General features: G+C 41.8%; 1 protein-coding gene across 1 annotated transcript in view; it reads right to left on the bottom strand.

Moving 5' to 3' along the window:
- Positions 1-3,431, bottom strand: part of LOC124716851 — a 37,469-nt gene extending 34,038 nt beyond the window's left edge. Inside the window, exon 1 of the mRNA XM_047243404.1 lies at positions 3,235-3,431. Within this exon, the coding sequence (XP_047099360.1) occupies positions 3,235-3,431 (197 nt within the window). The remainder of the gene's footprint in view (positions 1-3,234) is intronic.
- Between the last annotated feature and the right edge of the window lie 10,667 nt (positions 3,432-14,098).

Raw genomic sequence — 14,098 nt, forward strand, 5'->3', positions numbered from 1 at the left:
AGTCGAAACAAGGTCATGGAAGTTGCCAACATTCCGTCAGAACCACTGATAGCCTTGAGAGAGGCAGCCATGATAAAATTCTTCCGACTGGTGTGCAAGATGTATGGCACAGACGAAATACCCTCACACTCCAGGAAGAATATAGTAATTCCAATTACAAAAAAGATAGGTGCTGACAGGCGTGGAGTTTACCGTAATGCCAGTTTAATAAGTCACGATTGCAAAATGCTAACACGAGTTCTTTACAGAAGAATGGAAAAACTGGAAAAGCCAGCGTCGCGGAAGATGAGTTTGGATTCCGTACAACTGTAGTAACGCACGAGGCAATACTGACCCTACGACTTCTCTTAGAAGATAGGTTAAGGAAAAGCAAACTTATGTTTAATAGAATTTATGGACTTAGAGAAAGCTTTTAATAATGCTTACTGGAGTAATCTCTTTGAGACTCTGAAACTATCAGGGGCAAAACACAGGTAGCAAAAGGCTATTTACAACTTGTACACAAACCAGAAGGCACTCATATGGGTCGAGGGTCGTGAAAGGAAATCAGTGGTCGAGAAGTGAGTTAGGCAGGATTGTAGCCTAGCCCCGATGTTATTCAATCTGTGCTTTGAACAAGCAGTAGAAGAAGCCATAGAAAAATTTGGATTAGCAATTATAGTTCAGGGAGAGGAAATAAAAACTTTGAGGTTTGCTGACGGTATTGTAATTATGTCGGAGATGGCAAAGGCCTTGGAAGAGTAGTTGAATGGAATGCAATGTGTCTTGAGAGAAGGACATAAGGGGAATATCAACAAAATCAAAACAGGGATAGTGGAATGTAGTCGAAATAAATCAGGTGAGGCATGTAACACCCGCGAGATAAATTTTAGCTGCAGTGCGACGAGAAGAAATTATGCCTCTAACAGTTATAAACATTATCTATCCGAGATATAGAAAAGCAGTGAAATAAAACAAAACGATGATAAATACTAATTATTTATATAATATTTTATGATGTAATTGGACATATCGATATCATACAAAGACAATGATAATTGAAAATTCCTATTATGATCTGCGTTTGTCTTCCTTTGTTTTTACCTTTTTTTGGTTGGCTTTTGTAGATTGCGGACGGAAGGCGCATATCAAACTAAGGTCTGTTATGAAATTATTATTTGTTAATTATTACTTGAGAGTAGAGTTCATTATTATTATAAATATGAGTGAATTATTATTTGTAACTTTAATTCCTCTCTCAATAACCATTACCTGTGTTGATTATTTCTTTCTGCTGCAAGGAGCGCAGTCATTGATGATATCCATTTTTATCGCATTTTTATCTGCGTTTCTTACGAAAGTATCAAAGGTTTTCTTGATGAAAATTAGTCTAAATGGTGCACAGTATAAAAGTAAAGTTTAATAAGCATTAATTCTAATACTTATCCTGTTGAAAAGAAATTTGCTCTAACAGTAGAAAGTCTCTGTCAATCGTCTGCCGCCATCTTAACAATTATCTCAGCGGCAAATTCAAATTACGCAAGTCTGCAGACATAAATGCCGAAGGTAATAAAAATGTGTGCAAATAAATGTGCACCGGTGGTCCCGAACTCATTTTAATAAAAATAATTCCAATCGGATTGGTTCTTTAAAAACAGTGCTAATAGCACGATTCATATAACAAACTTTTTCTTGCTGATGTATGGAGCCGAAATTAATTACGCACAAGTTGCGAAGAATATTGTTTCAGGTAACATACGTCAGTATTGTGTGCGGCTGATATTCGGTGGCTTTAATGGTCATTTTGCTGAAGATAACTGTTTCCATCATAATCAATAGTTGTATAGAATCTGTTGTATGAACTGTGATTTACTGACACACAACTTACAGACAACACTTTAACACAACGCTAACTTGGATTTCTTTAGCAACTTGACCAAATCTTTAGCCGGGAGAAAAAAATTATTTTGTAATTACTCACTGTAATGAAATAACATTATTATTTTCATTTACAAATTAGGTAAATACCAATACCAATAACACAGCGAACGCCACAGGCTGAAGGAATTAGATTAGGAAACGAGATACTGAAAGTAGAAGATGAGATGTGTTATTTAAGTAGAAAAACACCTGATGATGGCCGAAGTAGAGAGTATATAAAATGTAGACAGGCAATGGCAAGAAAGGAGAGAAATTTGCTAATTTCGAATTGAGATTTAAGTGTTAGATAGTCTTTTCTGAAAGTGTTTATACCGCGTTTGGCCATCTATGGGAGTGGAACATGGACGATTAACAGCTGAGACAAAAATGATGAGGTTAGATGGGTAGATTACGTAACTGATGAGGAGATACTGGATAGAACTAGGGAGGAAAGAAATTTGCGGTGCAACCTGACAAGAAGGGATCGGTTGGTGGAACACATTCTGAGACATCACGGAATCAACAGTTTTGAATTAGAGGGAAGTATGGGAGGTAAAAATCGTATCGACAGACAACGAGATAAATACAGTAAGCACATTCAGAAGGATCATGTCCATTATAATTATCCGGGGTGTTATGCCGTGGTCTGTTGATGAATTCTGTGCCAATTTCCAACGTTTCGTCTCCGACTGCGGGAGACATCTTCAAGAGGGTCCGTAGCTCGGTGGAAGGTCCAACACACCCACTGGTTCACTACTGACATCGAGCTACGGACCCCCTTGAAAATGTCTCCCGCAGTCGGAGACGAAACGTTGGGAATTCACACAGAATTCATCAACCGACCACGGCATAACAGCCCGGATAATTATAATGGACATGTTATTTCCGGCCGTGAAAGTCTACATTTTAGTATTCAGAAGGATGTTGGCTGTAGTAGTTATTCGGAGATAAAGAGCCTTGCACAGGATAGAGTAGTATCGAGAGCTGCATCAAACCAGCCTTCGGACTGCGGACCGCTGCGCGGGATTAGCCGAGCGGTCTCAGGCGCTGCAGTCATGGACTGTGCGGCTGCTCCCGGCGGAGGTTCGAGTCCTCCCTCGGGTATGGGTGTGTGTGATTGTCCTTAGGATAATTTCGGTTACGTATTGTGTGTAAGCTTAGGAACTGATGACCTTAGCAGTTAAGTCCCATGAGATTTCAGACACATTTGAACATTTTGGACTGAGGACCACAACAACAACAACAACACAATGTGAGCCAAGCCGCCTCTCAGTAGTTCAAAACCGCAAGGTAGGTAACGTAGTGCGAAACCGTACTGTACGAAATAATACTCACTGAACTGCTGGCAGTAGGTACTCTTTATCCAATTTTAACGGCCGTGCACATCGAAGGAGCTGCGGACTGGCAAGCAGACACAGTCGAGCGCCGAAGTGCCGTTCGCCGCCAGCAGAGCCAGCAACGGAGCAGCTACCCCCAGTGGATGCATTGTCAGCTGTTGTTGAGACCGAGAGGGAATCACACGCAGTGAGCATCGCAGGCACCGCGGGCCCACTATAAGGATTCTCGTAGCGGAAGTCTTTCCGCAGGATGGGAAAACCACAGGAAGGACGACGACTTCCGTGCGGATCCTTTTCCGTGTCAGAGTGACCATCTGCCAGTCGTTACAGAAAAATATTCCTTCGTTTTATGTGCACGTCTGCCACTCGATCATACAATGAAGGCTTTCACGACCGGATGTTTCAGCTGCCGAGAATTCTTCCGGGTTGTATGGCCGTGGTCCATGGAACTATTCTAACCCTGACGTTTCGCCCAAAGCTACGTTGGACATCTTCAGAAGTGCCCCTGGTTCTGCTGAGTCTAGCCGACTAACGCGTCGGACGTCGAAGAACGGCCTAAATGCCGTGGAAAATGGGAGTGGTCTGGATTTCACGTGACAGCAGAGATAAACCTTGTCAAGGATAAAACATAATTATCGATCATAGTACGTCCAGTGGTAGTATGAGTTTTATGAGTAGGTTGATGGTGTGGCCATGGGTAACCCATTAAGTCCTACGATCGCCAATTTTTACACGGAAAAATTCGAACAATTAGCTCTGGAAAAAGCCAATAAGAAACCATGTCGATAGTATCGATACGTGGATGATACGTTTGTGGTTTGGTCACATGGCAAAAAAGCTTTACAGGAATTCCAGTGCAATATCCTTACTGGGTGTCTTCGTTATGAGACAGATTGATGGAAGCTTGAAACATAAAGTCTTTCGGAAGGTTACACATACCGACAGATACTTGCATAAGGATTCCAATCATCATCTACAACAGAAAAGAGGTGTAATTAAAAGTCTAGTGGACAGGGCTAAAAGGATTTGTTCGCCGCAATACCTGGACGCCGAGTTAAAACATCTGAAGCAGGCTTTTGAGAAGAATGGGTACTCTAGTAAGGAAATAAATAGAGTTTTGCGACCGAATAACAGGAGGTCTAAGGACAACGATAGGACAATGTCTACAATTCCTTTGCGCCTGAAACGCTTCGATTCTCTCCTGTTCAGATTTTTCCCGCTGTCCGTGATAACCTTGCATGCGACGCTGTCCTAGGAACGTACATTCTCAGAAATTAAGGACTGTGTTTGATACTATTGACTTCTATAGTGTGGGAACGTCCTCTTTGACTGCGCTACTTTGCTTTTTATGTCCTCCTTGCTTCGTCACTCATGGAATATTTTGCTTCCAAGCAGAACTCTTTAACTTCGTTTACTTCGTAATAACAAATTTTGATGTTAAATTTCTCGCTATTCTCATTTCTATTACATCTCATTACCTTTGTCTTTTTTTCCGATTTAGTCTCAATTCGCATTCTGTAATCACTGGACTGTTCAGTCCATTCAGCAGATCCTGTATTTCTTCTTCACATTCACTGTGGATAGCAGTGTCATCGGCGAATCTTGAGATTCTTTCACCCTGAACGTCAATCGAACTCTTGATTATTCCCGTCGTTGCTTCCTCGCTGTACCAGTTGCACAGTGGAGGCGAAAGACTGTATCTCTGTATTATATCATTTTTAATTCGACCACTTCGTCTTATTTTTCTCTCTTGGTTCTTGTACATATTGCATATTACCCGCATTTCCTTGTAGCTTACCACTATTCTACTCAGATTTTCGAATGTCTTGCGCCATTTAAGACTAACACTTTTTCAAGTTGTATGTCCGCCTGCTTAACTGAGTGGTAACATGTTTGCCTACCATGCAGCTGGCCCGGTTTCTATTCCCGGCCAGGCAGGAAATTTTCTCCCCTCGTCAACTGGGTCTTGTCTTCATCATCATTTCATCATCAACGCGTAAGTCGCCCAATGGGGCGTCACCTGAGATAAGACGCGTGGTACCTCCCGGCCAACAATGGCACACGAGCATTTCACTTCATTTCTAATTCGACGAATCCTATGAAGGTGTCTTGATTTTTCTTCTGCCTTGCTTCCATTATCAAGGGCAACGTAAGGACAGCAACAAAAATTTTTGGCTATTTGCCCAATAACATAATATGTCTGACAAGTACACAACTGGCCATTAAAACTGCTACGCCACGAAGATGACGTGCTTTCAGACCATTCCCACAAGTTTGACGCCGGTGGTGACACCTACAACGTGCTGACACGAGGAAAGTTTCCAACCGATTTCTCATACACAATCAGCACTTGACCGGCGTTGCCTGTTGAAACGTTGTTGTGATGCCTCGTGTAAGGAGGAGAAATGCGTACCATCACGTTTCAGACTTTGATAAAGGTCGGATTGTAGACTATCGCGATTGCGGTTTATCGTATCGCGACATTGCTGGTCGCGTTGGTCGAGATCCAATGACTGTTAGCAGAATATGGAATCGGTGGGTGCAGAAGGGGAATACGGAACGCCGTTCTGGATCCCAACGGCCTCGTATCACTAGCAGTCGAGATGACACGCATCTTATCCGCATCGCTGTAACGAATCGTGCAGCCACGTCTCGATCCCTGAGTCAAGAGATGGGGACGTTTGCAAGACAACAAAAATCTGCACGAACAGTTCGACGACGTTTGCGGCAGCATGGACTATCAGCTCGGGGACCGTGGCTGCGGTTACCCTTGACGCTGCATCACAGACAGGAGCGCCTGCGATGGTGTACTCACGGACGAACCTGGGTGCACGAATGGCAAAACGTCATTTTTCGGATGAATCCAGGTTCTCTTTACGGCATCATGATGGTCGCATCCGTGATTGGCAACATCGCGGTGAACGCACATTGGAAGCGTGTATTCGTCATCGCCATACTGGCGTATCACCCGGTGTGATGGTATTGGGTGCCATTGGTTACACGTCTCGGTCACCTCTTGTTCGGATTGACGGCACTTTGAACAGTGGACGTTATATTTCAGATGTGTTACGACCCGTGGCTCTACCCATCATTCGATCCCTGCGAAGCCCTACATTTCAGCAGGATAATGCACGACCACATGTTGCAGGTCCTTTCTGGATACAGTAAATGTTCGACTGGTGCCCTGGCCAGCACATTCTGCAGATCTCTAACCAATGGAAAACGTCTGGTCAATGGTGGCCGAGTAACTGGCTCGTCACAATACGCTAGTCACTACTCTTGATGAACTGTGGTATCGTTTTGAAATTACATGGGCAGCTGTACCTGTACACGCCATCCAAGCTCTGTTTGACTCAACTCCCAGGAGTCTAGGCCGTTATTACGGCTAGAGGTGGTTGTTCTGGGTACTGATTTCTCAGGATCTATGCACCCAAATTGCGTGAAAATGTAATCACATGTCTGTTTATAATGTTCGTCCAATAAATACCCATTTATCATCTGCATTTCGTCTTGGTGTAGCAATTTTAATGGCCATTGGTGTAGAAGCGACTAAAGCGTCCCGCCTATCCCTAGTCGTGACGAGGGGCAGATAAATTTTGTTCAAATGGAAGAAGACAATCCCGACGCGTGTAACTTTCCAACGTCATTATTTTCAGGTGGTGTGGCATTGTCAGTCCCTGTCTGAATAAACGAACCCATGATTTCACTAACCCGTATATAAAGATAGGAATTGGTTGGTAGTGGCAAACAGAGGTTATTTATTGGTTGAGTCACATCACAACATCTTCAAAGTAATGATGAATTTTTCTGTTGCGCAGTATATGTACCAGTGTCTGTTTAAACACGCTTGGGTTAAGTCAGATGTCGATAGATACGATTACTAGATGAGCACACTTAACTATTAACAGACGCCGTAGAGTACCTTATGCAGAAATTACGACATTGTAATTTGCTATGTTTTTAAGATCTTTAGACTATTATACATGTTGAGAATTCATTCTTCTCTACTTCATATGTTTTATTCCGTGCTTGATACCTTTTGTAGGTACTTGTTATTGAAACCGCAGTCGTTGTTGCGAAGTAGAACAACAAATAAAACGTACATTTAGATTCTACAACCTTCAACGTTTTCTTTTACGAAACGCATCAATTTATTAAACATAAACACTTTTAATACTGAAAAACTTTTTATGTCTAAGTCGCAATTTTTAGTATACAAATACAGCATGATGAGCAGTTCGTGTTGTTTTCTACAACCATCTTCAGATTCTTCAAATGGCAAAAAAGCTGTGAACATGCATTAAAAAGCAACATTATTAACTGTAGTCATACGGTGAAATGCAATCGTATTGTGGACCAACGAGTCCAAGGCAGTCCGCAGTTAAAAGCTTCATCATGAGAAAGTCATGTTGTAAACTGTATTGTGAATGTGAGGGTAATACAGAAGGAAAATTGCCAGTGGCATTAGTAAAACTTGCATCATATACGCGTGATTTCCAGTTGTACAGCAGGTATTATAGTGAGAACAGTATACGCAATGGTACAATGATAGTGCCGGCCGCTGTGGAGAGCGGTTCTAGGCGTTTCAGTCAGGAACCGCGCTGCTGCTACGGTCACAGGTTCGAATCTTGCCTCGGGCATGGATGTGTGTGGTGTCATTAGGTTAGTTAGGTTTAAGTAGTCCTAAGTCTAGGTTACTGATGACCTCAAATGTCAAGTCCCATAGTGCTTAGAACCATTTGAACAATGATTGTCAGCTGTTCCATAGCCTGGTTTACCAAGTAGTTATCCGGCATGGCGTAGAAAATAATCATCTCTATAAAATGTGCAGAAGCTGAAGATTAAATATAAAATAGTGCAGGAAAAGTTACTTTTAACATGTCTTGCCAGGCAGGTTGGACTTTTGCCGTTTTACTCTTAATCTCCAACTCTTGCACATTTTATAGAGATGACTATTTTATACCCATGCTGGATAACTTCTTTGTAAGCCATACTACGGAACAGCTGACAATTCTTGCACAGTTTCATATACTCTTCCTACTATAATACTTGCTGTAAAACTGCAAATTATGGCCGTGTGATACAAGTTATGCTAAAACAACTGGCAACTTTCCTTCCTTAATTACCGTCATCTTGCGAAACTATATTTGCAACCTTGTTGACTCGTGATGTTCTTAACTACATATTATCGTAGTCTTATCGGTTCACAATACGAATGCATGTCATTGCTTCACTACAGCTAATGATAATGTTTTTCACTGCATGTTCATTGATGTTTTACGACCTGAACTACCTGAAAAAGCAGCCGAAGCTATTCATAGGGCTGTAACTGTATACATAACATTGCGGTCTAGGTACAAAAAGTTTTTGCAATCAAAAAAGTTATTGAATAAATTATTTTGAGACCACCGTCTCCTCGCTGACAAAGGCAGGCTTCACTAAGAAACACATCGGGGCTGTGTGAATCCACATACAAACAAGTTTAATCAAAAGCGAATTTATCAGCATAAAAGGAAGTCGTTTTATTATTAAATATTTTCAACATTTCCCGGCCCTGTCAGCAACTGTATAAGTATTAATTTTAATTTTAAAAAACAACAGCCTCAGTTGCAAAGTTTACCTAGATTTACCTAGGTTTCAGTTGGCATAATCCAACCTTCTTCAGAATAAAAGTAACTACCATTTGTCCATAGTGGACATCGTCAAGTTAAAACTACAAATCCACTACCACGTTATAGAATATACGTACTACCACATACTCCATCAATATGACGGATTTTGGTCATTATTGTGTGTATATGATAGCAATGATGCCATCACCTAGTCATACACAACTTTTTATTAACATAATTAATGGCAGTCATATCCATATAAGTATCACAGGAGGGTGACGTCACCTTGCCACAATCTACTGGCTACCAAGTTTTGGTTCAGACTAGCCGGATCATTTTGAATTGTTCTTACTCAATGACGTTTAACCATTTTCCCGTCATACTCCCATAGTTTAGAGTAGTTCTTTAAGTACATGTTGACCTTTGTCGGTCAATTATTTTAAGTGTGTTGACTGGAGCGATGTTCGCCAAGTCACACTTTAGCTTCGAGCATAATTGACTTCTGTCGGACAGTAGCTTTAAGTGTGTTGACCAGAGCGATGTTCGCCAAGTCACACTTTAGCTTTAAATATAATTCCGCGGTCACTCCCTAAGTTCAATGGCAGTGGTCACCAGGCCCGAATTATGACGTCAGTGTTCCACACACAGTTTTTACAGTATGTGTGTGGATCATCTCCATGAAGGCAAATTGAGTACCCCATTGCCGCCACATTATCCCCTACTTTAGTGTTTTCTGTAACGATAACTTCCTCATGAAGCTCAGTCAGGCACATGCATTAGTTTATTTTGACTTGATTCTAGACCATTTCAGGTCAAATATACTAATCTTGAATAATGACCATCTATTTTATATGGACCGTATTGCCGGATGTTACAGATTAGATGTAGACTTGTTTCTAAGTTCATTCATGACATTTGTGTGCTAAGTCAATAAGATGTTAAAGCTTTGTAAACATAGCTATGCAAGTGCTTTTACGTCTCAAAAAATTTTTAGACCTAGTCATAACAATGACGATGTTGGCTTTATATTATCCTTCCCACTCCTAAGTTCTTTTTAGGTGATTAAACTTCGTGCTTAAGCACAACAATTTCCTAGACAGGCCATACGTTGTAAGCACGTGATGTCTTTCACATATCATGACCAACGAATACTCCATAAACGTTAAGACAGTCGATCTAAGTACGTTCTGCACAGGATAATATATGGGCCCTTTTCCTCAGCTGTACCTTTCTTTTATTTCACTTTACTAGTGAAAAATGGTTCAAATGGCTCTGAGCACTATGGGACTTAACTTACGAGGTCTTCAGTCCCCCAGAACTTAGAACTACTTAAACCTGACTAACCTAAGGACATCACACACATCCATGCCCGAGGCAGGATTCGAACCTGCGACCTTTACTAGTAAATTCAAGGTCAGGAGTTAGGTTCGCGTCTCGTCCCAACAAGTACCCATCACGCAGTTTACGCGCAGACGCAAGGTATTGTGTCCGCCTAGGCGGGCCTCATGACGTTATGGTCAATTCCAGTACATCACTCGTGGCTGCCGCATCGCGGTCGCGAAGTGGTGCCGAGGCAGGTTCAGATAAGTTTTTACAGTCTGACGATAATTTATGGATTTGTAGTTTTAGCTTGACGATGTCCACTAAGGACAAACGATAGTAACTTTTATTCTGAAGAACGTTGGGTTATTCCTACTGAAACCTAGGTAAATCTAGGCAAACTTTGCAACTGAGGCTGTTAGTTTTTAAAATTAAAATTAACGTTTTATTATTGCCCTTAGTCTGCTCATTCTTGTACATACAGAACATAGAAGGCACTTCAAAAACTAAAACATCTGCTACAAGTCCTGTGTGGCCAAAATAGAAGTCACGTCTCGTGCGTACAGGAGACACGCAGAAGCTGTGAAATGTGCAGATCAAAAATAAACAGTATGCGTCTGACTGTCGGAAGGCCCCACTATAGTGAAAGATGGAGGACAGCAACAAGCTGATGACTTTAGAAAACACATAGTGGTTACTGTACAGCTCTCGACTGTCACCGAGCTGCAGGTAGGTCTTATTGGCCGGCGCTGTGACATAGAGACCTCTGCGTGCCCCTGAAAGCTCAGCCAAGACAAAGGACGCAGGGAAAGTTTGTGAGCGGAAAGCTACCAGGAGCTGCTCCGTATCCCCTGTCGCTACCGATGCTTCACACAGAGTACCAGGGCTGTCTGCCTTTTTACAGTATTCAGAGACAGTGGCAACCTAACGACTATTCAGGTTCGTGTGGAGAAACTGTGAGACTGGACAACTACCATCAGACTTCCGTAAGAATACCACCCACACAATTCAGAAGACAATAAGAGCGGGTCATTGGGAGACCTATTCCAGCTGCTGACAAGTATAATAAACTGCAGAATGCAAAAAGAATCTGAGCGTCTTCTAGATGACGATCAGTTTGATTTTAGGCGCCGCAGAAGCAGTTCTGATGCTGCGGTTGATAACGGAAGTTAGACGAAGAAAAATCTAGACACCTTCCTAAGATTTGTCGATCTGGTACAAGCGTTGGGCAGTGTATCGAGATGTGCTCAGAAAAGATGCCTCAGAATTTTTTTTTTTTTTTTGCAGCAGGAATTTAGAACATATATTGTGTTCGAACATAATGAATTACCTCGAAGAAAACGGTCTATTGACACACAGTCAACATGGGTTTAGAAAACGTCGTTCTTGTGAAACACAACTAGCTCTTTATTCACATGAAGTGCTGAGTGCTGTTGACAAGGGATTTCAGATCGATTCCGTATTCCTCGATTCCCGGACGAGTTTTGACACTGTACCACACAAGCGGCTCGTGGTGAAATATCGTGCTTATGGAATATCGTCTCAGTTATGTGACTGGATCTGTGATTTCCTGTCTGAGAGGTCACAGTTCGTTGTAATTGACAGAAAGTCATCGAGTGTGATTTCTGGCGCTCCCCAAGGTAGTGTTATAGGCTCTTTGCTGTTCCTTATCTATATAAATCATTTGGGAGACAAATCTGAGCAGCCGTCTTCGGTTGTTTGCAGATGACGCTGTCGTTTATCGACTAATAAAGTCATCATAAGACCAAAACAAACTGCAAAACGATTTAGAAAAGATATCTGAATGGTACGAAACGTGGCAGTTGCCCTTAAATAACGAAAAGTGTAAGGTCATCCAGATGAGTGCTAAAAGGAACGCGTTAAACTTCGGTTACACGATAAATCAGTCTAATTTAAAAGCCATAAATTCAACTAAATACCTAGGTATTACAATTACGAACAACGTAAATTGGAAGGAACACATAGGAAATGTAACAGACCTACTAAGGAGATTGCCTACACTACGCTTGTCCGTCCTCTTTTAGAATACTGTTGCCCGGTGTGGGATCCATACCAGATAGGACTGACTGAGTACATCGAAAAGGTTCAAAGAAAGTCAGCACGTTTTGTATTATCGCGAGATATGGGAGAGAGTGTCACAGAAATGATACAGGATTTGGGATGGACATCATTAAAAAATAGGCGCTTTTCGTTGCGACGGAATCTTCTCACGAAATTCCAATCACCAACTTTCTCCTCCAAATGCGAAAATATTTTGTTGACACCGACTTACATACGGAGGAATGATCACCAAGATAAAATAAGGGAAATTAGAGCTCGGACGGAAAGATATAGGTGTTCATTCCTCCCGCGCGCTATACGAGATTGGAATAATGGAGAATTGTGAAGGTGGTTCGATGAACACCCTGCCAGGCACTTAAATGTGATTTTCAGAGTATCCATGTAGATGTAGATGTAGATATGTGAAAACGCATAAAGCATTTTCGATAAAACTAACGTTATTAATATTCTATACCTTTATTCTTTACTTCTACATATTTACTGCACTCTACCACTCGATGGTTCGGAATTGTAGCGTGTAACGTAGCTATGTCGGTGCTTGAGAAACAGCGTGATGCAATCGAGTTAGAATTCGAAGAATTCGTCGACACGGAGCACCCTCTCGTTTAGCATGACAATGCAAGACCAGACACGAGCGCTGCGTATGCAACAATCCCACGTCTTAGTTTATCTGTCGATCATCCTCCATGCAGTCCCGACTAAGCCCCATCCGATTTTCATGTGAGTGCAAAACTTAAAGAAGACCTTAGAGAACTTCACTTTGACAGCGGTGAAGCGGTGCATGAAGAGGTGCGATTACGGCTTCGTCAAGAAACTCACTCTTCAGTGACGGTATCAACAAACTCGTCCCTCGTTGAGAGAATTGTGTTCGTCGCCAGAGTAGCTGTGTTGAGAAATCAATATGTAGACATGAAAAATTACGATGTAGAACGTTAAAAACTTACGCTTTATTTAAAAGGCTAGTCTTCTCACACAAAAAAATTCGGTTGCTTTACTTTTCCGCACACCCTCGTAGTGTTCGAGATGTTAGAAATTCCGGGGAAAATAGTAGTAATCGCTAGGGTAAGACAGGTAATGCGATTTACAATATGTTTAAATGATTCAAATGGCTCTAAACACTATGGGACTTAACATCAAAGGTCATCTGTCTCCTAGCCGTAGACCTACTTAAACCTAATTAACGTAAGGGCATCACACGCATCCATGCCCGAGGCAGGATTCGAACCTGCGACTGGAGCAGCAGCGCGGTTCCTGACTGAAGCGGCTAGAGCCGCTCGACCACAGCGGCCTGCTGACGTTATTGAATCTGCATATTGAGCAGGCAGTAAAGGAAACGAACGAAAAATTTGGAGTAGGACTCAAAATCCACGGAGGAGAAATAAAAACTTTGAGTTCTGCCAATGACACTGTAATTCTGTCAGAGACAGCAAAGGACCTGGAGGAGCAGTCGAATGGAATAGACAGTGTCTTGAAAGGCGGATATAAGATGAACATGAACAAAATCAGAACGTGGATAATGAAACGAAGTCGAATTACATCAGGTGATGGTGAGGGAATTAGTTTAGGAAATGAGACACTTAAAGTAGTAGATGAGTTTTGTTATTTGGGCGAAAATAACTGATGATGGTCGAAGTAGTGAGGATATAAAATGTAGACTGGCAATGACAAGCAAAGCGTTTCTGAAGAAGAGAAATTTGTTAACATCGAGTATAGATTTATGTGTCAGGAAGTCGTTTCTGAAAGTATTTGTACGGAGTGTAGCCATGTATGTAAGTGAAACTTGGACAATAAATAGTTTAGACAAGAAGAGAAGAGAAGCTTTCGAAATGTGATGCTACAGAAGAGTGC

Source organism: Schistocerca piceifrons, chromosome 9, assembly GCF_021461385.2.
Source record: "Schistocerca piceifrons isolate TAMUIC-IGC-003096 chromosome 9, iqSchPice1.1, whole genome shotgun sequence".
Classification (NCBI taxonomy): Eukaryota; Metazoa; Arthropoda; class Insecta; order Orthoptera; family Acrididae; genus Schistocerca; species Schistocerca piceifrons.